The sequence below is a fragment of the Tachyglossus aculeatus genome, chromosome 6 (assembly GCF_015852505.1).
Source record: "Tachyglossus aculeatus isolate mTacAcu1 chromosome 6, mTacAcu1.pri, whole genome shotgun sequence".
Lineage (NCBI taxonomy): Eukaryota > Metazoa > Chordata > Mammalia > Monotremata > Tachyglossidae > Tachyglossus > Tachyglossus aculeatus.
In genome coordinates this window covers 45,874,826-45,900,116 of record NC_052071.1, presented here as the reverse complement: position 1 = coordinate 45,900,116, position 25,291 = coordinate 45,874,826, and the positions used below count along the sequence as shown (strand labels likewise).

The window sequence follows — 25,291 nt, the reverse complement described above, 5'->3', positions numbered from 1 at the left end:
ACCCCAAGACCCCTATGCTGTAACTTCCTTTCCTGAGCAGGACTCTCTCACGGCTTGGAAGCTACCCACCTCTCATCCAGTAGAAACTTTCTCTCTTGCTTTTTATTGCTAAATCAGTTGATCTGAATTGGGACTGTTGGGCACGTGAGCTGACTCAGCTCTTGAGGCTCAGAGGGGCGGGCCGATTCCCAGAGCTGGCTGGCTTCAGGAGAAACAGCTGTGGCCTCGAATCCTAGAAAACCAGGGCGGGCATCTCTCTTGGCACACTAACTCATCTCGCTCTTCGCCGATTCAGGGGGTTAATGGAGGGGAGGGAGGGAGTGCCGGCCACTGTAGGAAATGAGAAAAAACAGCTTAATCGGCGGAGGAAGAAAGAGAGACAGATTTCCCAGAAAGTATTCCTCGCCTTGCTTTGAAACTGTCGTCTGAGATGGGGGTCGATGGAGTTTTTCATTTCATCTGGAAAAAAAAAGGCAAAACCATGATCAGGCAACGATAAGGGTCAGCTGGATGTGTGGAGCTTTTCTGAAACTCACCATGTCTAGGAGGAACTTCTTGAAAAACCGAAACCCTGTCTTGAACTAACAAGAATACCACTCGTGAGTTGAAATCCTGCCCCATGTGACAGTCATTCCAAGCAGGGTCTATTTTTTTTTCTTCCTTGTGGTTTGAATGAGAAACCCAGTGGCATTTGACCAAAGCATCAATTTGTTTTTAAGAAGCAAACGTGTAATTTTGAAACACTGGGTGGGGGGTGGGGGGGAAAATGCAAAGCTATTATTTCAAAACACCATTCCTTCTTTTGCAACCAATTCTGATGACCCACTCCTTTAGCCTCTCCTACTAGAGTCCACTGGGTGGAATGCACTCACTGTAGTAGCACTTTGGAAGATGTAACTATGAGACACACTTCCTGCCCAAGAGAAGCTTATATTCTAAGTGCCCCCCTTCTTGGCATTGAATTGGTTTCGTAACCATTTTCTGCTGGTACCCTCAAATTGTAAGAATGACTATTTTGTAAAGATTTTTGTTGGGTGTAATGCCTCATAGTTTCACTTCCTCCCCAAGACTGCATCCTCCTTTGTACAGACTGAGAATAAGGTCTGGAGACAGAACTCACCCTTCTGGTTATCAGAAAAGTGTTTATCCTCGTTCCTCTCCACTACACCCCAGCCCTCACATTTCACTCCTCATAACACCAACGTACTTATTAGGCCTCCATCTCATCCTCACTGTCGACCCTTGCTCATGCCCTCCCTTCTGCCCGTTGAGCCCCCTCATCTCCGACAGACTGTCAGTGTCCCCATCTTCAAAGCCCGACTAAAATCTTATTTCCTCTAAGAGGCCTTCCCTGACTCTTATTTTCCTCACCCAATTCTCCCTCCCTTTTGCATCACGTAGGCACTTACATCCTCCTAAGCACGTTGATACTCACCCCACTACCACAGCACTGATACACTGTTGCTTCCCTTCTTACCTGTAATTTATTTTAACAGCCATCTCCCCCTTTAGAGTATATGGGAAGGGATGTATCCAGCTCTATCGTAATTTCCCAAGTGCTTAGTATGTCCAACTCTATCGTAATTTCCCAAGAGCTTAGCACAGTAATAATAATGATGGCACTTGTTAAGCGCTTACTGTGTGCCAAGCACAGTTCTAAGCACTGGGGTAGATACAAGGTAATCAGGTTGTCCCATGCGGGGCTCACAGTCTTAATCCCCGTTTGACAGATGAGGCAACTGAGGCATAGAGAAGTTAAGTGACTTAACTAAAGTCACACAGCTAAGTGGCGGAGCCAGGATTAGAACCCATGACCTCTGACTCCAAAGCCCATGCTCTTTCCGCTAAGCCACGCTGCAGCACACAGGAAACACTCAAATGCCAGTAAATGTCGCTGATTTGTGACTGCTGAGACAGCCAGACACGTGTTTGCCTGTGCAGAGAAGACAGAGACACCTGTCTGGGTATTTCAATCTTTCCGTGTTGATTAGGAAGCACCTGATTTGGGTCACTACCTCTTGGCCAGGACACTTTTCAGGGGCAGGAAATTCCCAATTGAAACTCTACTTTGGAGCATTTCCCTGTCAGGTACTGGCTTTTCTGAAGGGCCTCTTTCCTCCCTAAAAGAGTCCTCTTCTGAAGTAGTTGGACAATAAGTTGAGAGTCCCTGCAAATGGTCATGAGCTGACAATAATGCTAATAGATATGATATTTATTAAGAGCTTACTTTGTGCTGAGCACTGTACTAAGGGGTTGGGTAGATACAAGATAAATAAGGTCAGAAACAGTCCCTGTCTGTCAAAGGAATCAGTCTAAGTAGGATGGAGAATACGAATTGAATGCCCATTTTACAAATGAGGAAACTGACATAGAGAATTTAAGTAATTTGACAAAGTTCACACTGCAGGCAATCAATCAGTGGTATTTATTGAACATGGCATTTATTGAACACTATGTGCAGCGCAACATACTAAGCAACTGAAGTGGCAAGTGGCAGGGCCAGTATTAGAATCACGTTCCTCTGACTCCCATGCCTGTGCTCTTTCCTCTAAAGCCATACTTCTTCTTGTGGAAAGAAAAAAAAAAGCGGGAGAAATCTAAAGAAAATCAGGATGCTGATGTGGTAGAATAGTGAAATGTGAAAATGTCTCAAAGCACCAGTACCATGGCTCTCTAGAATAAAAGCTTCTTGTGGACAGGGATTGTATCTCTCTCGAATTGTATATTCCCAAGGACTTAGTGCAGTGCTCTGACATAGTAAGGATTCAAATACCATTGATTGTAGCCTAGCGATCATAAGTAAGTATACTTTCTTTGTTGTCAGTGAGCAGGGAAAGAGCAAGTTTAGTTTTTTGTTTTTGGTTTTGGTTTTTTTTGCCTGCTGATAAATTTGTAACCTTCCATGCCAGAAGGGCTTGATGAAAAGCTACCCTAACTCTCACCAAGCGTCTTGCTCTTCAGGAAATGTTAACATGGGTCCCTGCCCCTTTGGGAGCATGTTTTGCTTCATTGGGATGGCACAGAGCAGGAGCCGGAGAGTTCCAATCCTGGTATCCACAGATGGGCAGGTCTCTCAATCAGTCTTATAAGGGCACACTATGTGCAAGGCACTGTACCAAGTGCCTGGGAGAGTAATAATAATAATGATAGCATTTGTTAAGCACCTACTATGTGCAAAGCACTGTTCTAAGTGCTGGGGAGGATACAAGGTGATCAGATTGTCCCACGTGGGGCTCACAGCCTTCATCCCCATTTTACAGATGAGGTAACTGAGGCACAGAGAAGTGAAGTGACTTCCCCAGAGTCACACAGCTAATGATTGGCGGAGCCCGGATTAGAACCCATGACCTCCGACTCCCAAGCCCGTGCTCTTTCCATTGAGCCACGCTGCTTCTCGTGGCTCAACAATACAATGGAATTAACAGGCCCATTCCCTACCCGTAACGAACTCACAGTCTAGAGGGGGAGATAGACATTAATATAATATAATACATTAATATAAATAAATGAATTACGGGTATTTACAAGTTCTGTGGGGTTGGATGGGTGAATGAAGAGAAGCCCTAGTCAGGGCGGGACTCTTGGAGGAGATGTGCCAACGGGGCCTTGAAGGGGGTGGGTAGAATAATTGTCCGTTGGATGTGAAGAGGGAGGGCGATCCGGGCCAGAGGCAGGTCATGGGTTGAGAGGTCGGTAGTGAGATAGACAAGATGAAGCGAGGTACAATGAGTAGGTTGGCCATAGAGGAGTTAAGTGTGTGGGCTGGGTTGTAATAGGAGAAGTGAGGTAGGAGTGGTCAAGGTAATTGAGTACTTTAAAGTCAATGATGAGGAGTTTGTTAATAATAATAATAATAATAATGACACTTGTTAAGTGCTTACTATGTGCAAAGCACTGTTCTAAGCACTGGGGAGGATACAAGGTGATCAGGTTGTCCCACGGTGGGCTCACAGTCTTAATCCCCATTTTACAGATGAGTTAACTGAGGCCCAGAGAAGTTAAGTGACTTGCCCAAAGTCACACAGCTGACAAGCAGAGGAGCCGGGATTTGAACCCATGACCTCTGACTCCCAAGCCTGGGCTCTTTCCACTGAGCCATGCTGCTTCCCAGGTCAGGTCAACAGGCAACCACTGGAGGTTCTTGAGGATTGAAGAATCATGGACTGAACGTTTTTGTAGAAAAATGAAATCCTGACAGAGCAGTGACTGTGGCTAGGCCACAGAAATCCAAAGGCAGAGCTAACTGACCCTTGATTCAAGTGGACTGTAAAGCCAATAGTGACATCTCTTCAAGTCATAAAAACCATCTCACCCCCCCCCGCCGCACCTCCCAGCACACACACCAAGCCCAGTGCTACCAAATGATCTCTCCTAGCCTCATGGCACCAGGGAATTGGGCCACTCTGAGGTAGGCACATTCTAGTTCAAAGTCTAACTTTCCTTGTACAGTAGATTTAACTGCTACAGCTGTAGTTGGAGGAAAAGGCTATCACCTTCTAAACAGAGCAAGGGTTTGTACAGTAGGATTTTCTGGTTACCACATTTTTTAAATGAATCTCTCTGCAGTTGACCTTTGTAATGCGCTCATTTTTTTAGTGCTATTTGTTAAGCACTTGCTATGGGGCAAGTTCTGGGGTAGATACAGGATAATTCATTCATTCAATCGTATTTATTGAGCGCTTACTGTGTGCAGAGCACTGTACTAAGCACTTGGAAAGTACAAGTCGGCAACATATAGAGACGGTCCGTACCCAACAATGGGCTCACAATCTAGAAGGAGCAGAGAAGCAGCGTGGCTCAGTGGAAAGAGCACAGGCTTGGGAGCCAGAGGTCATGGGTTCATATCCCAGCTCTGCCACTTGTCAGCTGTGTGACTTTAGGCAAGTCACTTAACTTCTCTGTGCCTCAGTTACCTCATCTGTAAAATGGGGTTAGGACTGTGAGCCCCCTGTGGGACAACCCAATCACCTTGTAACCTCCCCATCTCTTAGAACAGTGCTTTGCACATAGTAAGCACTTAATAAATGCCATCATTATTATTAGAAGGGGGAGACAACAAAACAAAACATGTAGACAGGTGTCAAAATCATCAGGTTGGACACAGTTCCTGTCCCACATGGGGTTCACAGTCTTAGTCCCCATTTTCAGATGAGATAACCGAGGCACAGAGAAGTCCCTGTCCCAAGGTCTTAAGCCCAAGTCTTATTGAAGCTTGGGTTTCAACCAGCCTGCCTGCACCTTCTCTCCCTCCTTTCCTCTCGCCAGTTCTTTTCTCTCAGCCCAGTCAGGGACTGTCTCATTTTCCTTTTTGCTAAGATGGCTTTGTCTGCCTCATTGGTTCAAAATCCATTTTTCCTGGAACCACATGAGGTTTTGAGAATGCGGGAGCAGTGGGAACTTTTTTTTTTTTGACAGAAGGCCAGTCAACTCCAGCCCAGCCTGAGGTTTCTTAATCTTACATGCTCAGTATGAATGTCTCTGCTAAGGACAGATTTTTAAGGGAATATCAGTCAGTCGGTTGTATTTATTGAGTGCTTACTGTGTGCAGAGCATTGTTCTAAGCTCTTGGGAGAAAATAACGTAACAGACACATTCCAGTCTAAAGCAGCGTGGCTCAGGGGAAAGAGCCCGGGCTTTGGAGTCAGAGTTCATGGGTTTGAACCCCGGCTCCGCCAATTGTCAGCTGTGTGACTTTGGGCAAGTCACTTAACTTCTCTGGGCCTCAGTTACCTCATCTGTAAAATGGGGATTAAGATTGTGAGCCCCCTGTGGGACAACCTGATCACCTTGTAATCTCCCCAGCGCTTAGAACAGTGCTTTGCACATAGTAAGCGCTTAATAAATGCCATTATTATTATTATTATTATTAAAGGGGGAAACAGACATGCATGTAAATAAGTAAATTACAAATATGTACATAAGTGCTGGAGGGCTGCGATGGGGGATGACTGAAGAGAGCAAGTCAGGGAGTTGAAGAGAAGGAAAGAAGGGCTTAGTCAGGGAATGCCTCTTTAGATCAAATTTGGTTCTAGGATCAAAGGTCTGGAGTTTCCATTTGTGACCCTTCATGCCCCCAGTAACCCTTCTAGGTGCTATCTGCCACTCCCGGTTATATTACTGAATGGTTATTTTACTGAATGAAAGGCAAGTAGGTGAGCTTTCAGGATAGTTTCTCCTTGGCCTCTGGGAGATAAAGCTGACATCATTGCTTCTGTAGTCCCTTGACCTTTGGGTTTGGGTTTATTTTTCAGGGGGGTGGAGGTGAGAGGTTGGTAATGGCTGTCTTTACCATTTTAGTTTGACCTTTGCGTCTCAGCATCCTGATGTTAAAAGACAATTAGATTGAGCTGCTAACTTTAGAGAAGCAGCCTGACCTAATGGGCCTGGAAGTTAGAAGGACCTGGATTCTAATCCCAGCTCCACCACCTGTCTGCTGCGTGACCTTGGGCATGCCACTTCACTTCTCTGTGCCTCAGTTCCCTCATCTGTAAAATGGCGATTGAGACTGTGAGCCCGATGTGGGACAGAGATTGTGTCCAACCCAATTACCCTGTATCTACCCCAGTGTTTAGTAAAGTGCCTGGCACGCAGCAAGTGCTTAACAAATATCACAAAACAACAGCTTTATTTATTATTCCTGCTTTCTTAGGGCTTGATACAGAGACCTCATTGTTGGGCAGGCATCTTGGCAGGACCAAGAGAGAGAGAGGAAGAGGGATGGCCTAAGTGGCCAAAGGTGGTGTAGAAATTTATCAAGAAGACAAAGTGAACAGCCTTGACCTTTGAACCTAGGCAAAGGCTTGTAAAATAATTTAATTACCTACTTTCCAATGAAGCTCCTTGTTAATGTTTGATGCTTTTACTTTGGGGCCTCCTGTGCTGCAGGATCAGCATTACAGTTGCTGGGAAGCCCTGCCTGATTCCAGAAGAATCACTAACAGGGACCCACCAATCTCTCCCCACACCCATTCCTGCCCCATTCTGGTGGTTTTAATAGCTAAACCACTTTTATCTTGCTGCAGCTTTTAGCCAAGGGGATTTGCTCCACTATATAATTGTCTCCCAATGGTTGTCTATTCATCTCTGCAGGGAGCAGAAAATCCTTATCTTTGGCTTTAAAGCAGTAGGTCTCTCACCCCTAAAAATCCTCCTCCTTTCCCACTACAACCCAGCCAGAACACTTGGCTCCCCCGACACCATCCTGCCCACTGTATCTCACTCTGGTATCTGTCACCGTTGACCCCTTGGTCACACCCTCCCTCCTAGTCTTTCCACAGAGAGACCACTGCCCTCCCCATCTCAAAGCCTTTCTGAAATCACACTGCCTCCAGGAAACCCATCTTGATTAATCAATCAATCAATCGTATTCATTGAGCACTTACTGTGTGCAGAGCACTGTACTAAGCGCTTGGGAAGTACAAGTTGGCAACATATAGAGACAGTCCCTACCCAACAGTGGGCTAACAGTCTAGAAGGGGGAGAAAGAGAACAAAACCAAACATATTAACAAAATAAAATAAACAGATATGTACAAATTAATCATGTGTATTAATCGTATTAAGCTTAACAAATGCGACGTGTATTAATCTCACATGTCCCTCCATCCACATGCTTACGTAGCAGCTTGGCCTAGTGGAAAGACCATGGGTCCTGGGAGTCAGAGGACCTGGGTTCTAATCCCGGCTCTGCCACTTGTCTGGTTTGTGACCTTGGGTGAGTCACTTAACTTCTCTGGGCCTCAGTTACTCATCTCTAAAATGAGTATTAAGCGCTTAGTACCGTGCTCTGTACACAGTAAGCGCTCAATAAATACAACTGAATGAATTGACTGGGAGCCCCATGTGGGACAGGGACTGTAACCAACCAGATTAATTTGTATCTACCCCAGTGCATAGAATGGTGCTTGGCACCTAGAAAGCGCTTAGCAAGTACCATAATAATAACTATTATTCTCTATACTTCAGTTTCTTCATCTGTAAATTGGGCATTAAGACTGTTCACCCTATGTGGGACAGGGATTGGGTCCAACCAGATTAGCTTGTATCTACCCCGGTGCTTAGTACAGTGCCTGGCACAGAAAAATAATAATAATAATAATGGCATTTAAGTGTTTACTATGTGCAAAGCACTGTTCTAAGCACTGGGGGGGATATAACATGATCAGGTTGTCCCATGTGGGGCTCTCGGTCAATCCTCATTTTACAGATGAGGTAACTGAGGCTCAGAGAAGTTGAGTGACTTGCCCAAAGTCACACAGCTGATAACTGGTGGAGTCGGGATAAGTAAGTGCTTAACAAATACCACAATTATTATAATAATAATCCTCTACTCACTGGCACGCTGCCAAGGCCCAATGTGCGGCTGTGCCAGTCTGGCAGCGGGAAGGCTGGGATCCCGCGTGGCTCAGTGGAAAGAGCACGGGCTTTGGAGTCAGAGGTCATGGGTTCCAATCCCGGCTCCGCCAGTTGTCAGCTGTTTGACTTTGGGTAAGTCACTTCTCTGGGCCTCAGTTACCTCATCTGTAAAATGGGGGTGAAGATTGTCCTGTGGGGCAATCTGATTGCCTTGTAACCTCTCCAGCGCTTAGAACAGTGCTTTGCACATAGTAAGCCTTTAATAAATGCCATCATTATTATTATCCCGCTCTGCGAGCAGCTCTGCCCTTCTCTGCTCTCTGCTCAGAATTCATACCCTAAAGCTGCAGCCTCCGGCCTGCCGCTGCCCAGATGAGTCAGAGCATCAACCGAGGCTTTGACCTCATCTCGAGCATGCTCCTTCTTGCCTTCTTTCTCCCTCCCTCCCTTTTGTTCCTTGGGTCGTGCTACGATCCGCTGAGCTTGCTAGGAGTCTTATTTTGTTCTTTTATTTCAATGTGCTCGGAGGCGCTGCCGTTGCACTTTGAACTCTGCTGCAGATGTTTCCTCTGGTAAGAGGGCTCCTGGTCCTCCCGTCAGCCGTGGGTGTTGCCAGATGAGCAGTGCAGTGTCTTAAAGGGCCAAGAGGCTCTAGGGAGCAAAAGCCGCTTTCACATGAATATTTTTACTTCATTTTTTATGGTAATTGTTAAGGACTTATTATGAGCCAGGCACTGCACTGGGGTAGTGCACTAAGCACTGGGGTAGTTACAAGATAATCAGGTTGGACCCAGTCCCCATCCCATATGGGGCACACAGTCTTAAACCCCATTTTACAGGTGAGGTAACTGAGGCACAAAGAATTGAAGTGGCTTGTTTTGTTTTGTTGTCTGTCTCCCTGTTCTAGACTGTGAGCCCGTTGTTGGGCCGGGACCGCCTTTATATGATGCCGACTTGTACTTCTCAAGTGCTTAGTACAGTGCTCTGCACCCAGTAGGTGCTCAATAAATACGATTGAATGAATCACATAGCGGATGAGTGGTGGAGCTATGATTAGAACCCAGGTCCTCTGACTCTCAGATCTGTGCCCTTTCCACCAGGCCATGCTGCTTCCCTGTTGTTACTCCCTTCTGCGTCATCCTTGCATTTGGATTTTTACCCTTCATTCGCCCCACCCACAGCTCCTATGTGCATATCTGAGCTCATTGTGGGCAGAGAACATGTCTACCCATTCTGTTATATTGTATCTCCCAAGCACATGGTACAGCAATCTACACACAGGATTTGATTCCCATTTTACAAATGAGGAAACTGAGGCACAGAAGTTAAGTGGCTTGTCCAAGGTCACAGCAGACACGTGGCAGAGCCAGGATTAGAACCAGGCCCTCTGACTCCCAGCCCTTTGCTCATTCCACTAGGCCGCACTGCTTCTCTGAGAGTGGCTAAATCCCTTCTACCCCTCAGGCATCACTTTCCCTCTCCTTCCTTGTTTTCTGCTATTCCTATGCTGCTCTGTGGTCAGCAGGAAAGCAGAACCTCTTCCCAAAGCCGATTTCCTCTCTGCCATGGCTCAAACCTAAGGAAAACCTACTGAATGTCAGCTTGGTTCCCTTGATTCTCCCAACTGTCTACCTCCTTTTTTACCCAGTCCAGCTCCTGCTGGTATAAGAGCTGACTTCTCTGCAGCCATTTCTCTCTTTCAATGCTATTTGTTAAGGGCTTACTATGTGTCAGGCACAGTTCTAAGCACTGAGATAGATACAAGGTAATCCGGTTGGGGACAGTTCCTGTCCCACATGCGACTCACGGTCTTAATCCCCATTTTACAGATGAGGTAACTGAGGCACTGAGAAGTTAAATATCTTGCCCAAGGCCACACAGCAGACAAATCATCATCATCAATTGTATTTATTGAGCGCTTACTGTGTGCAGAGCACTGTACTAATGCAGTACTGTACTAAAGACAAATGGCAGAACTGGGATTAGAACCCAGGTCCTTCTGATGCCAGACCTGGGCTTTAACCACTAGGCCATGCTGCCTCTCATTGGAGTTGGCCGTGTTAGGCCAAAAAGATGACCTTCTGAGTCATCGTCCCCAGATTGGGTCAGGATGATAGTGATTATCACCCAGCAAGGAGTAAAAGGAACTGGGAGATAAAGGCCGTTGCCAGAACAACCTTTGGGCCAGCGAAGCCTGAACTTTTCTAACTGGAATTCGCCCTGCTCCCTGTAATCTTTGCTGAGTCTCCTGATTGAAGGCTGATGGGTCAGAATCAAGCTGTGTGATTCAGCTGCAGAAGAATCAGAAGCGATTACCGGACAGAGAAATAGTGCCAAGGCCGCTTCTTGTGGTAGAAAAGCTTTGAACCCAGGTCGAGGCTGGGGAGATTTCTTCCAGCTTCTCAAAGGGCACGGTGTTCTCTGAGCATTGTGGAGCATGCCGTAAGAGATTCGGGAATGGTCCCTGAGTCTTCCCGCACCAGGGGAATCTCTCTCTCTTCTACCTCGAAGTCTTCTGTCACTGTATACGGAGACAAGAGGACTACTCTTCCATCCAGTTCCTTCGTGCCCCCAGAATAGAGGTGGGCTAGCTGTGTCTTGGGGCCTGGTTCAGTCAGCTGCTGCTGCCCACATTCCCCCTTCCCTGGCAGACCAACAAGGCATCCCCCAGCATGCTTCCCGTGGTGGGTCGGGGAGCGCTGGTTGGATTAATCCTGGCACCCGGAGCCGCTGTGGGTACAAGTTCCTGCCGATCTGTGCTTTAATTTCCCACCCTTCCCCTCCCCTTTCCCCTGCTTACTGTCAGCCTGCCCTTAAATAGCTACAAAGGAGAAATAGCTAGAGCCAGATGATGATGATGAAGGCATTTATGATGATGCGGCAGATACAATGCAATAATTATAATTTTGGTATTAAGCACTTACTATGTGCAAAGCACTGTTCTAAGCACTGGGGAGGATACAAGGTGATCAAGTTGTCCCATGTGGGGCTCACAATCTTAATCCCTGTTTTACAGATGAGATAACTGAGGCACAGATAAGTGACTTGCCCAAAATCACACAGCTGACAAGCAGCAGAGCTGGGATTAGAACGCATGACCTCTGACTCCCAAGCCCCGTGCTCTTTCCACTGAGCCATGCTCCTTCTCCGTCAGATAATCACATGCAGTCAGATCAGATAAGGTTCCTGCCTGATATAGGGTTTACAGTCTGAGAGAAGGAGGGCTGGGATCGTCTCCCCATTTTATGGATGAGGAAACAGAGGCTCAGAGACATCAAGTGACCCATCCAAGGTCACACGGCAGGCAAGTAACATAATTGCTTTCTCCGTGCTTGAACCTCTTATTATCCTAACCTTGTCCATCCCCCACGTGTCTCCCCACTTCTCATCTTTCTTTCACGTGGCCCCTGTTTGTAAGGTGATTGTGGGCTCTTGCTTCCTTCCTGTCCTGCACAGATCCATTTCTCTTGAGCATTCATTCATTTATTCAGTCTATTTATTGAGCGCTTACTGTGTGCAGAGTACCGTACTAAGTGCTTGGAAAGTATAATTTGGCAACATTTAGAGACAGCCACTACCCAGCAACAGACTCACAGCCTAGAAGGGGGAGACAGACAGCAAAACGAAACAATTGGACAGGTGTCAATACCATCAATCAATCAATCAATCAATCGTATTTATTGAGCGCTTACTATGTGCAGAGCACTGTACTAAGCGCTTGGGAAGTACAAATTGGCATCACATAGAGACAGTCCCTACCCAACAGTGGGCTCACAGTCTAAAAGGGGGAGACAGAGAACAGAACCAAACATATCAACAAAATAAAATAAGTAGGATAGAAATGTACAAGTAAAATAAATAAATAAATAAATAAATAGAGTAATAAATATGTACAACCATATATACATATATACAGGTGCTGTGGGGAAGGGAAGGAGGTAAGACGGGGGGATGGAGAGGGGGACGAGGGGGAGAGGAAAGAAGGGGCTCAGTCTGGGAAGGCCTCCTGGAGGAGGTGAGCTCTCAGCAGGGCCTTGAAGGGAGGAAGAGAGCTAGCTTGGCGGATGGGCAGAGGGAGGGCATTCCAGGCCCGGGGGATGACGTGGGCCGGGGGTCGATGGCGGGACAGGCGAGAGCGAGGTACCATCAAAATAGAATTATGGATATATACACATCATTAATAAAATAGAATAATAAATATGTATAATTATACACAAGTGCGTGAGGAGGGGAAGGGGGTAGAGCAGAGGGAGGGCTGGGGGCGATGGGGAAAAGGAGGAGAGGATAAGCAGAGGGCTCAGTCTGGGAAGGCCTCCTGGACCTGGTGCTTAGTATAGTGCCCTGCACAAAACCTTTAATAAAAACCATAACTCCTCTTTTCCCTCCTCCTCCCCCTCCTGATCCTCCTCTCCTCCTGTTGATATCCAGTATTCAGAAGTGAGGCCTCCAAGCTGGTAATCAGTCAGAGATCAGCCCACGGCCAACCTATCTTGGGGGCGGAGTCCTCATTGATTGACATTTTATTGCTTTTTCCATGGTCAGGAGTCTGAGGATGATAATCACAGTCGGAGAATGAGAAAAATGCGAGATGCAATCACAGTCACTTCAAGTCTCTTGCAATCACAATCACTTCAAGTCTCTCCTGCTGACTATTTGAAAATATTTCACGGGTTTCTGGGAAGTGTGGCCAGGTGGAGAGAGCACAGGATTGAGTGTCAGGAGACCTAAGATATAGACCCAAAAGTGTTACTGGTCTCCTGTGAGATCTTGGGCACGTTACTTAACTATGAAGTTGCCTTATCTGAGAAATGTATATTTTCAGAATGCAGAAGACAGGGCACATAACCATGACCTTGTGTCTCATGTCTTTTTACCTACCCCTCCATATTTAGCCAATTGTAAGTGCTCAATAAATGTTGCTATTATTAGTAGTATTATCATCATCACTGAGAGGAAGTTTGGCCTAGTAACATTAATGATTAATTGTGGTATTTAGGTACTTACTATGTGTCAATCACTGAACTAAACTCTGGTATAGATAGATGATAATCAGGTTCTCCCATGGGGCTTACTGTCTAGTAGGAGGGAGACTAGGTATTGAATCCCATTTTCCAGATAAGGGAACTGAGGCACAGAGAAGTTAAGTGACTTGCCCAAAATCACACAGCAGGTACGTGGCAGAGCTAGGATTAGAACCCAAGTCTCTGACTCCCACCCAGGCCCATGCTTTTTCTACTAGGCCATACTGTTTCTCAAAACAATGAGGAACTGGGAATCAGGACACCTGTGTTCTAATCTCAGTTCTGCCATTGACCTGCAGTGGATCCTTGGGCAAGTCATTTAACCTCTCTGGACCTCAATTTCTTTGTCTATAAAATGGAGCACTTGAGTATATATGTGCATTTCTTTAATTCTCTTTATGTTGATGCCTGTTTCCTTTTGGACTTGTTTACTTCTAGATTGTAAGCCCAAGGTGAGCAGGGATTATCTCTCTTTGTTGCTGAATTGTACTTTCCAAGTTCTTAGTACAGTGCTCTGCACACAGTAAGCGCTTAATAAATATAATTGAATGAATGAATGAGATAAGACCTCTCATCACCACTTAGATTGTGATACCACCCCTCTCCCTGCCCTGTGCTACAGGAACAGTCTGATCTATCTGTCACCCCCTTCTACACTGTAAGCCCGTTGTTGGGTAGGGACCGTCCCTATATGTTGCTGACTTGTACTTCCCAAGCACTAATGCAGTGCCCTGCACACAGCGCTCAATAAATACGATTGAATGAATGAATGATCTGCTTATCTCTTATTCATTCAATTGTATTTATTGAGCACTTACTGTGTGCAGAGCACTGTACTAAGTGCTCTACACTAGTTCTTAGCACAGAGCTTTTTTATGGTATTTGCTAATAATAATAATAATGATGGTGTTTGTGTAAGTGCTTACTGTGTAGCAGGCACTCTACTAAGCACTGGGGTGGATACAAGCTATTCAGGTTAGAAGCCATCTGTGTCTCACATGGGTTTCACAGTTTTAATCCTCATTTTACAGATGAGGTAACTGAGGCACAGAGAAGTGAAATGACTTGCCCAGGGTCACACAGCAGATAAGTGGAGCAGGGATTAGAACCCAGGTCCTCTGACTCTGAGGCCTGGGTTCTCTCCACTAAGCCATGCCGCTTTTCTATAGGTTAACCCCATCTGCACATCCTTTGGCATAAAAGGGTGGGCAAGTTAGGGTTAACATTTACACTCCCATCTTCCCTTCCTTTCCCTTTCCCTTTCCCTTCCTTTCCCTTTCCCTTCCTTTCCCTTTCCCTTTCCCTTCCCTCGAGCAGCTGAGTGTGAAGTGAAGACAAGTTTTGCAGCACAGATTGGTGACTCTGTGGGCAGGGATTGTCTCTCTTCATTGATGTAGTGTACTTTCCAAGCGCTTAGTGCAGTGTTCCGCACACAATAAGTGTTCAACAAATATGATTGAATGAATAATAATAATTATGATTATGGTATTTGTTAAGCACTATGTGCCAAGCACTTTACTAAGCACTGGGAAGGATACAAGCAAATCGGGTTGGACACAGTCCTTGCCGCACATGGGGTTCACAGTCTCAATCCCCATTTTACAGATGAGGTGACTGGGGCCCAGAGAAGTGAAGTGACTTGCTGAAGGTCACACAGCAGAAAAGTGGCGGAGCCAGGATTAGAATCCATGACCTTCTGACTCCCAGGCACATTCTGTAGCCCGTATGCTGTGCTGGTTATCTCTGGTGACTCAAGGAAGAGGTGTGTGGAGTTAGAAGTGAGGTAGGGGCAGGGGGCAAAGTTTACAGAAGCTAGCCAAGAATTTGGGTTCTCCATGATCCTGAGTTTTTCTTTTCAGGGCGTTACAAAACTGGAATTGTGGCTCAGTGGAAAGAGCATGGGCTTGGGAGTCAACTCACTTAAAACTTCTCTGTGCCTCAGTTACCTCATCTGTAAAATAGGGATTAAGACTGTGAGCCCCCCGTGGGACAACCTGATCACCTTGTATCCTCCCCAGCGCTTAGAACAGTGTTTGCATATAGTAAGCGCTTAACAAAATGCCATTATTATTATTATTATTATTATTATTATTTGAATGGAGGAGGATTTAGCTCTTCTTGAGAGCAATAACCATGGTTGCAAAAACCCTTTCAGCGGAAGAGCTGCAGGCTACTGGCATAAGGTGAACAAATGCCTTGTGGGAAATACATTTCAGACTCAGAAACCCATGTGGCAGGAAAGCAAGAAATGGAATTAAGCAATAATGGGACTATTTTCTTCTCAGAGAAAGGCTTTAAATAACCTCCCTCTTCCTTTGTTGGCAGAAAAGTCTGAAAATGTATTCTTGCCTAGGAGAAATGATTTTGTTGCTGGGTGGTGCCCAGGAACTAGAACTTGGTATTTTGGGGATTTATTTTGAAAAGATTTTATTGTTTCTTCATTGACCAAGAAGGTTTATTTGCAACAACCGAAAGCAAGGAAATGTTTCTACACTAGCATAGTAGATCTTTTATCTTAACAGTAGCACGTTCTCTGCCAGATTAAAAGAAAAATGGCTCAGACATTTTGACGAGCACTACGTTTTGTTTTACTCTTGTTAAAACTGGACTTCAGGGACAGGAAGAAGGATCTGCAGAATTCTGTGCTTTGAAGAGGAACTGATTCATCTCGTGGGCAGGGAGCATGTTTACCAACTGTGTTATACTGTACTCTCCCAAGTGCTTAGTACAGTGCTCTGTACACAGTAAGCGCTCAAATTTGATTCTACTGGTGTGGAATATTTCCTCTAAGGTGGCATGATATGAGTACAGAGAGGGAGGGAGTTTGGTGGAAAGGAGATTATTTTGTTTGTATACTTTGTTGTTTCCTCTATCTGTTATTTTAATGCCTCTCTCTCCTGTTAAACTGTAAGCACTTTGAGGACAGGGATTGCGTCTACCAACTGTATTCTACTCCCCCAAGTGTGCTGTACTGAGAAAGAGATTTTGATATTCTCCCCAGCCCCACAGCATTTATGTACCTAGTCATCCCCCTCTAGACTGTAAATCCACTGTGGGCAGGAAACATGGCCACCAGTTCTGTTATATTCTACTCTCCCAAGCACTTAGTACAGTCCTCTTCACACAGTAAGCACTTCACAAATACCATTGATTGATTGATTCATCTGTAATTTACTGTAATGTCTGTATCCCCTTCTAATCTGTAAGCTCCTCTGGGCAGGGATCACATCTCTACCAATTCCTTTGTATTCATTCGATCATATACATTGAGTGTTTATGTGCGCAAAGCACTGTATTAAGCACGTGAATCGTACTCTTCCCCCCTCTAGACTGTGAGCTCGTTGTGGGCAGGGATTCTGACTGTATTGCTGTATTTGTACCTTCCTAGTGCTTATACAGTGCTCTGTACACAGCTTAATAAATACGACTTAGTACGTTGCTCTGCACACAGTGCTCCCAGGCCGCTGAGGGATTGATAAATACCACGGATGCATTGATCTAGGACACCCAGGAAGGAAGTGTACATGCCAAAGGAACTGAAATCGGATGGATATCAAGTCTTAGACTAAGCCTTGTGATGCTGGGAGAGAATGGGGAGAGGAATTGGAAGTCGGGGAGAGGAATTGGAAGTCGGGGAGAGGAATTGGAAGTCGGGGAGAGGAATTGGAACTCCGGGAGATCACGGTTTGGGTAACGTGATACCCAGGGCATTCTGCAGCCTCAGCCTTGAGAGAGGTTAATGAGTTGGAGCTGCTGTCTTCAGTGTATTAGGTATTAATGAAGCAGTAAAACCAGTGAGCTAATAGCTAACCAGAAACATCTGGATGTGTTTGCTTTGCCTTTGCAAACTTCAGGCAGTGGAAATGCTGACCCCAAACCCCGGAGGAGCATGTGGAACCAGGGAGATGTGTGCAGGTACTCTGCCCATCAGCACTACTCCTTGAGATGAGACTGTGAACCTGTTGTTGGGTAGGGACCAACTCTATATGTTGCCAATTTGTACTTCCCAAGCACGTAGTACAGTGCTCTGCACACAGTAAGGGCTCAATAAATACGACTGAATGAATGAATGAGGCAGGCCATCAATAGGCCAGGGACCTGCCTGTGTGGGCACGATTTTTTTTTTATGGGATTTAAGCGCTTACTATGTGCTCTGCTAAGCACCTGGATACATACAGTATAATCAGGGTGGACCCTGTCCCACATGGGGCTCACAGTCTTAATTCCCATTTTACAGGTGAGGTAACTAAGGCACAGAAAAGTTAAATAATAATAATAATAATAATGATGGTATTAAGCGCTTACTATGTGCAAAGCACTGTTCTAAGCACTGGGGAGGTTACAAGGTGATCAGGTTGTCCCATGGGGGCGCTCACAGTTTCAATCCCCATTTTACAGATGAGGTAACTGAGGCACAGAGAAGTTAAGTGACTTGCCCAAAGTCACACAGCTGACGGTTGGTGGAGCCGGGATTTGAACCCATGACGTCTGACTCCAAAGCCCATGCTCTTTCCACTGAGCCAAGCTTGCCTAAGGTCACAGAGCAGACAAGTGACGGAGCTGGGATTCGAACCCAGGTCCTTCTGATTCCCAAGCCTGTGCTGTATCCACTACTGTTATCGGACCACCTTCTAAGGAATTCCAAGAGCCTCCCAAACTTGGACTTTTGATCTCCATGGTTTTTTGTTTGTATTTTTCTGTAAAAATTAAAATTGTCTTAAAAGCATATCTCTAAATATGTCCATTTACTATCACGGTTTCTATCCTCTCCTTCTAATCAGTCTACCCTTTAAGAGAAGCAGCTTGGTCCAAGGGAGAGAGTACAGACTTGAATGTCAGGATATTCTCTAGACTGTAAGCTCATTGTGGGCAGGGAAGGTGTCAACCAGCTCTCCTATTGTACTCTGCCAACCGCTTAGTATAGTCCTCTGACACAGTAAGCACTCAAATGCCTTTGATGTGGGTTCTAATCTCAGCTCTGCCGTTTGAGACCCTGGGAAAGTTACTTAACTTCTCTAGTAATAATTATGGTATTTAAGTGATTATAACATGTCTGGCACTGTACTAAGCACTGGACTGTATAAATGTTCCGGATTTCAGTTTCCTTATCTATAAAATAGGGATTTAAATCCCTGTTTTCTCTCTCTCTTAGACCGTGAGCCCCATATGGGTCTAGGACTGTGTCCTGTCTGATAATACCATCTCTATTCCAGTGCTTAGCACAGTGTTTGGTCTATGTGTCCAACCTGATTTGCTTGTATCTACCCCAGCGGTTAGTATAGTGCCTGGTACATAGTAAGTGCTTAACAAATATCACTATTATCATTATAACACTTAACAAATGCCACCGTGTATATCCTCATACTCTTCTCTTTTTATGACCCTTTCCCAAAATTACATGTAAAGTAGAAAAGCTAATTCCACATTATGGAAAAAAAATCACCTTTGAACATTTCTATCCAGTACCATTTTTAACCTTATTTGTGCCTCTGGCCATTCAGGTTGCATCCTGGGTTTTTCCCCAAGAGCTAAAAATCCTGCAAAAAGCTCATCTCCTGTACTGAACCAGGACTTTCTGTTGCTTGTCAGAGAAGAAGCTGGCCTAGCAGAAAGAGCACAGATCTGGCAGTCAGAGGACCTGGGTTTTAATCCCAGCTCTGCCACTCGTCTGCTGTGTGACCTTGGGCAAGTCACTTCAGTTCTCTCCGCCTCAGCTCCCTCACCTGTAAAATGGGGATTAAGACTGTGAGTCCCATTTGGGACAGGGACCATGCCCAACCTGATTAGCTCGTGTTGACCCCAGCACTTAGTACAGTGTCTGGAACATAGTGAGCGCTTAGCAAATCATCATCATCATCATCAATCGTATTTATTGAGCGCTTACTATGTGCAGAGCACTGTACTAAGCGCTTGGGAAGTACAAATTGGCAACATATAGAGACAGTCCCTACCCAACAGTGGGCTCACAGTCTAAAAGGGGGAGACAGAGAACAAAACCAAGCATACTAACAGAATAAAATAAATAGGATAGATATGTAATAATACCACAGTTATTGCAACAGTCCCAGATGCCCTTGCCTGAGCGTCTGAGACTGTAACCCAGCTAGAGGAATCTGAGATCACTCAGATAAATCTCCACCCCCCAGTCCCTGGCTTAATTTTAACTACCACCAGCCCAAGCCTTCATTTTAAACCTCCTTAGCCAATATGGGAATCTGCTACCTAGCTCTGTTCTATAGATGGCCTGATAGATGTTATTAGTAATATAGTATTTGTTAAGCACTTACTAAGTTTCATGAGTACATTACCAGAACGATTGCAGATGGAGCATTCTGGGAGAGATGTGTCCATGGAGTCGCTATGGGTCAGAAACGACTTGATAGCACAAGACAAGACATTTCAAGACATCTTCTAAGCTTTGGGGTAAATACAAGTTAATCAGGTTGGACACAGTCCCTGTCCCACAGGGGACTCACGGTCTAGGAGGGAGAACTGGCATTGAATCCCCATTTTACAGATGAGGAAACTGAAGCATAAGGGAGTTGTGACATGTCCAAGGTCATTAAGCAGATGAATTGGGGCGGGGGAGGTTGGGATTAGAGCCCAAGTCTTCTAACTCCCAGGCCTGTACTCTTTCCACTAAGCCACACTGCTTCCCATCCCTGTCAGGTGATTTCATTATAGCTGTAGGTACCCAGAAAATGAGGTGTACAGGCTTTCCATTTTATACAGGAAGAGAGATTAAAAAAAACACGATTTTACTAAAGCTAAAGACAGATCCCAGTAGTAAAATCATCAACACCAATCAATATTTAACAAGCTTTCTTCAGATAAGTACAAGATCAAAAGAGCAGAAAACGAAACCCAGTCACAAACTGCAAACCTTTCCCTTTTAGACTTTGCTAGGAGCTAGAATCTGGACTTGGCTTTTTCCTCAGCTTCTCCTCCTAAGTGTCATTTGACATTCTGAATCAAGGGAACAGCTCTGTCTTCATGCCTCAGTGGTCTTTTAAGGGCTCTCCTGCTTCCAGCCCACAACCTTTGGTGTTGGCTTGACCCCCGAAAATGTCACCGGATTCCAAGGACCCCAGCCTCACTCTGCCTGTTTAGCAAACATGCAAAAAAATGGCTCCGAGCACCTGAGTTGGATTTTGCTGTGTCATTCGTAATGCATTGCAAGTCCTCCAGAAAGCATATCACTAGCACATTATAGTGATAAGCTGAATATTCGCTCTAAAGGACTGAACAACCCCTCATGATACCGTATTGTTTTATCCTGCGTCGTCTTTCTTTGTGTGTGGATTTCACATTTTATTTATAACCTTAGTTCATTAAAATTGTCTTTATTGGTCAATGGTGGCATGACTGTTTGGCTTGTCCTTACCAGTAAACCTATAGTCCAGTGTGAAATAAATCCACAGGCCATGAGGAAACTTAATCGTTTCTTGCGCAAATGAGAATCCGATCAGTGTTTATAAATGGCTGGGATAGCAGGCCAGAGGCTGTCGGTCTCTCTCCGTCAGGGATGTTAATCATCAGAAAGCTGACAAATGGGGGTTGGGAAGACTTTTTTGCCTGTTTCCTCTTTGACAACTGTCCAGCTGAGTGGGCTGTTGCAGAGCCTTCCTCTGAAGCTCCAGGTTCTGGCTGTTGGTGTGGGTGGAAACTTGGAGTAGACAAGCTGCATCGTGGCAAGAAGGAGGAGGCAGAATCCTTCCCCCGGAAGTCAGTATTGTGGGACCTAAAGTTGGGAAGCAGAGAAGGTGACCTAGTCATTGGAAGTAGGGACATAAGGGAAGAGCTTAATGCCACTTGGAGGATTCTTTCTTGTGCCATTGCACAGAATCAAAGAATTGCAAAGAATTGCAAAGAATTGCGCAGAATCAATCTGCGCATCAGGCAGAAACTCCTCACCCTGGGCTTCAAGGCTCTTCATCACCTCGCCCCCTCCTACCTCACCTCCCTTCTCTCCTTCTACTGCCCAGCCCGCACCCTCCGCTCCTCCGCCGCTAATCTCCTCACCGTACCTCATTCTCGCCTGTCCCGCCATCGACCCCAGGCCCACGTCATCCCCCGGGCCTGGAATGCCCTCCCTCTGCCCATCCGCCAAGCTAGCTCTCTTCCTCCCTTCAAGGCCCTGCTGAGAGCTCACCTCCTCCAGGAGGCCTTCCCAGACTGAGCCCCTTCCTTCCTCTCCCCCTCGTCCCCCTCTCCATCCCCCCATCTTACCTCCTTCCCTTCCCCACAGCACCTGTATATATGTATATATGGTTGTACATATTTATTACTCTATTTATTTATTTTACTTGTACATAGCTATCATTTATTTTATTTTGTTAGTATGTCTGGTTTTGTTCTCTGTCTCCCCCTTTTAGACTGTGAGCCCACTGTTGGGTAGGGACCGTCTCTATATGTTGCCAATTTGTACTTCCCAAGCTCTTAGTACAGTGCTCTGCACATAGTAAGCGCTCAATAAATACGATTGATTGATGATGATGATTGCCTTTCCTCTGTCCCACCCCCTCTACAGAGAGAATGCCAACTTTCGGATCATCTCCTGTTCCCATTTTTCCTTCCTTGCCTCCCTGAATAGAGACTGGAGAGTTCTACACAGAACAGGGACCTCACGAGGTCCAGGATCCAGGAGATTTTCCTGAGGAATCCCCTGAGCAGAGTGCCCCTTCTTTCTTGCCCTTGGATACCGAGACCATGCCAGGTGATGCCACCTGAGCATCAGGTTATCATGTTCTCCACCTATCCCTCAACGTTTCCAGTTCCTCCTCCCCCACCCCTCTTGAAATATGCCCTCCCTCTTCCCGACAAAGTGTTTCTCTGCAGCCCTTCCCTCAAAGCCTAAGGATCAGGGAGAGAGCTATCTAATCCTCATTTTACAGATGTAACTGCGGCCCAGAGAAGTTAAGTGACTTGCCCAAGGTCACACAGTGGACAAGTGGCAGGTTTGGGATTAGAACCTAGATCTCCTGACTTCCAGGCCTGTTCTCTTTTTCACTAAGCACCACTGCTTCTCATTTCACCCTTCCAATGGCTTTTACCGATGTCTAAACAGTTAAAAGGAAGGTGACTGGAAATTCGTTGCATCTTGTGGCTCTGCCTAGGAGGGATTGTTGGGAGAACTTGAATAATATTTGTAATATTTGTTAAGCACTTATGTGCCAAGTGTTAGGGTAGATAATCATTTCACAGTCTAAGTAGGAGGGAGAACAGGTATTGAATCCCCATTTTGCAGATGAGGGAACTGAGGCAGAGAAATGAGAAGTGACTTGCCCAGGGTCCCTCAGCAGGGACATGACAGAACCAGGATTAGAACTCTAATCTCTCCTCCTCCCCATCCTCCCCGCCATACCTCCTTCCCCTCCCCACAGCACCTGTATATATGTTTGTACAGATTTATTACGCTATTTTACTTGTACATATTTACTATTCTATTTATTTTCTTAATGATGTGCATCTAGCTTTATTTGTATTTATTCTGATGACTTGATACCTGTCCGCATGTTTTGTTGTTTGCCTCCCCCTTCTAGACTGTGAGCCCATTGTTGGGTAGGGACCATCTCTATATGTTACCAATTTGTACTTCCCAAGCGCTTAGTACAGTGCTCTGCACACAGTAAGCACTCAATAAATACAATTGAATGAATGAGTGAATACCCAACCTGGGCCTTCTCTGGAAAGGACAAAGCTGAACCAGGTTTTGGTTAATGACCCAGCCCCAGCCATTGGCTGAGATCTCCATCCCAGAGGCCGACCATCAAAGACCACCTCTGGAGTTCACACCATCCCTGCTCACAGGGAAAGGGAAAAAGAGAGTCCTCAAGTCTCCCAATTCCTAGACCCCTCAGCCTTCCGGGAGTGGAAGAAGAAATGTGGTCTTCAGACCAGGGTCCGTGGTGGACACTGTGGGGGTCACGCATCACGTTGGGGTAACTGCTTCTTCCCGGAAATGGTCCTGTGTCCATTTAACCACCGGTTTGTGGTGACGCTCTCCTCGCCTTGCGTCCACACCGCCCATTAAACAAAGTGTGTTGTTTTGACTTGACAGACCGTTTCATATCCATCCAGCGCCGTGAGCGAGGACATATACACCAATGGGTTGGCCGAGCCAGACAGCCCGGCCCACGTCAACGGACGGGAGGTGCGTAAAGTTCGGCTCATCCAGTTTGAGAAGGTCACGGAGGAGCCCATGGTGAGCGTTAAGTCCCCATCCTCTGACTCAGTCGGTCAGTCATATTTATTGAGCGCTTACTGTGGGCAGAGTACTGTATTGAGTGCTTGGGAGAGTACAGTGTAACAATATAACAGGCATATTCCCTGCTCACGACATACTTACAGTCTTAGAGGGGTGTCGGAGTGTCTGGGAAAGGGGAATGACTGTTCAGTCTAATCCTCCAGAGGAGGGGAGAGGGCTAGGTGTGGAGATAATAATAATAATCATTGTGGTATTTAAGTGCTTACGTTGTGCCAGCACTGTACTAAGCGCAGGGGAAGATACAAGTTAATCGGGCTGAACACAGTTCTTGTCCCACAGTCTTAATCCCCATTTTACAGATGAGGTAACTGAGGTACAAAGAAGTGAAGTAAGTTGCCCAAGATCACACAGCAGACAAATGGCAGAGCCAGGATTAGAACCTAGGTCCTTCCGACTCTCCGACCCGTGGTCTCTCCACTCGGCCATGAGTTAGGGGCATGGCGGGGTGGGCACAGAGTCCCACATTGTGGCTCCCACCTCACTTAAGCCAGAGCCAGGAGGGAGGGCATAAACCCTCCTTGTTCCTCAGTAGGAAAGATGTTCACAGGAGGCTAAGTCAACTAGGAGACAGTTAGGAAAGAGTTCTTCCATGGAAGTCTAGGACGTCATGGATTTTCATGTCTTCCAGGGGATAACCCTGAAGCTGAATGAGAAACAGTCGTGCATGGTGGCCAGGATTCTGCATGGAGGCATGATTCATAGACAAGGTAACCTGTGGGTGGGCTCTATTCAATCATATTTATTAAGCACTTACTGTGGGCAAAGTACCGTACTAAGCACTCTAAGGGGGCTTTGGCTGGCTAGGGCTCCCACAAACTTGAGAATCCCAGGAGGCACCCCCTGTTTAATGGCAGGTTTGGGACGCCTGATGGTATTTCACTTTGGGGCCCGGACAGGTAAGTGGCTCATGATAGAGGTGAGCTGTAGGTGTCTTAAGGAGTTGGAACAAATCTTCCTAGTGGTCCTTAAGTGCCCATTCCCCAAAGGTGGTGATTATTAGAACCTCTGGCAGGGTCGCCTTCAGCTGCACTGTAAAGACAGAAGCTGCCAGGCTCCAACATCTAGGTTCATGGAAGGAACAAGCCATCCTACCTAGCATCGGCCAACCAACAGACAGACGGATGGTGGGATTCCACTCCCTTTTTCCTTCTCTTGCTCTCCGGATGGAACGGATTTCACATATTCCCATGGATCCTTTCTTCCTTTTTCACCTCCCTTTCCCACTCTGCAAAGACCAGGAGCCAGCTTCAGGCCAGAAGGGAAGATTTCCTCACCCCTGCCAAACTGGGACATGTCACAGGAATGGATTCCTCCCCACAGCGGGGATGTGACTCAGGATACAACGCGATTGCTCTGCCAGCTTAAAGAGACACCTTTCCTCCTCCTTCCAAAGAAGCAGCCATTTCAGTCACTTTGTACAGACATTCCTTCATTTAGAAAGGTGTCTGTGGTCCCAGGAGGAACCTCGTTCATCCTTCAGAGGTTTTGAAAGAGAAAGATGTTAATTCATTTGAGTCGATACACAGCCCCGACTTCTCTCTCAGACTGTCCATCCTATGGGTTCCGCCCAAAAAGAAGGCCAGAATACAGCCAGCTGGTTGTGATCTTGGATTCCGGCTGCTGCTTCTCCCCCCTCCTTGCCTTCTCTC

The 25,291-nt window shown here is 46.1% G+C and overlaps 1 protein-coding gene across 1 annotated transcript in view; it reads left to right on the top strand.

Annotated features, from left to right (window-relative positions):
- MPP1 (membrane palmitoylated protein 1) overlaps nucleotides 1–25,291 on the top strand; it is a 65,310-nt gene that overhangs the window by 7,132 nt on the left and 32,887 nt on the right. The window contains exons 2-3 of the mRNA XM_038747616.1: nucleotides 23,436–23,579; nucleotides 24,271–24,349. Coding sequence (XP_038603544.1) covers nucleotides 23,436–23,579; nucleotides 24,271–24,349 — 223 coding nt within the window. The remainder of the gene's footprint in view (nucleotides 1–23,435; nucleotides 23,580–24,270; nucleotides 24,350–25,291) is intronic.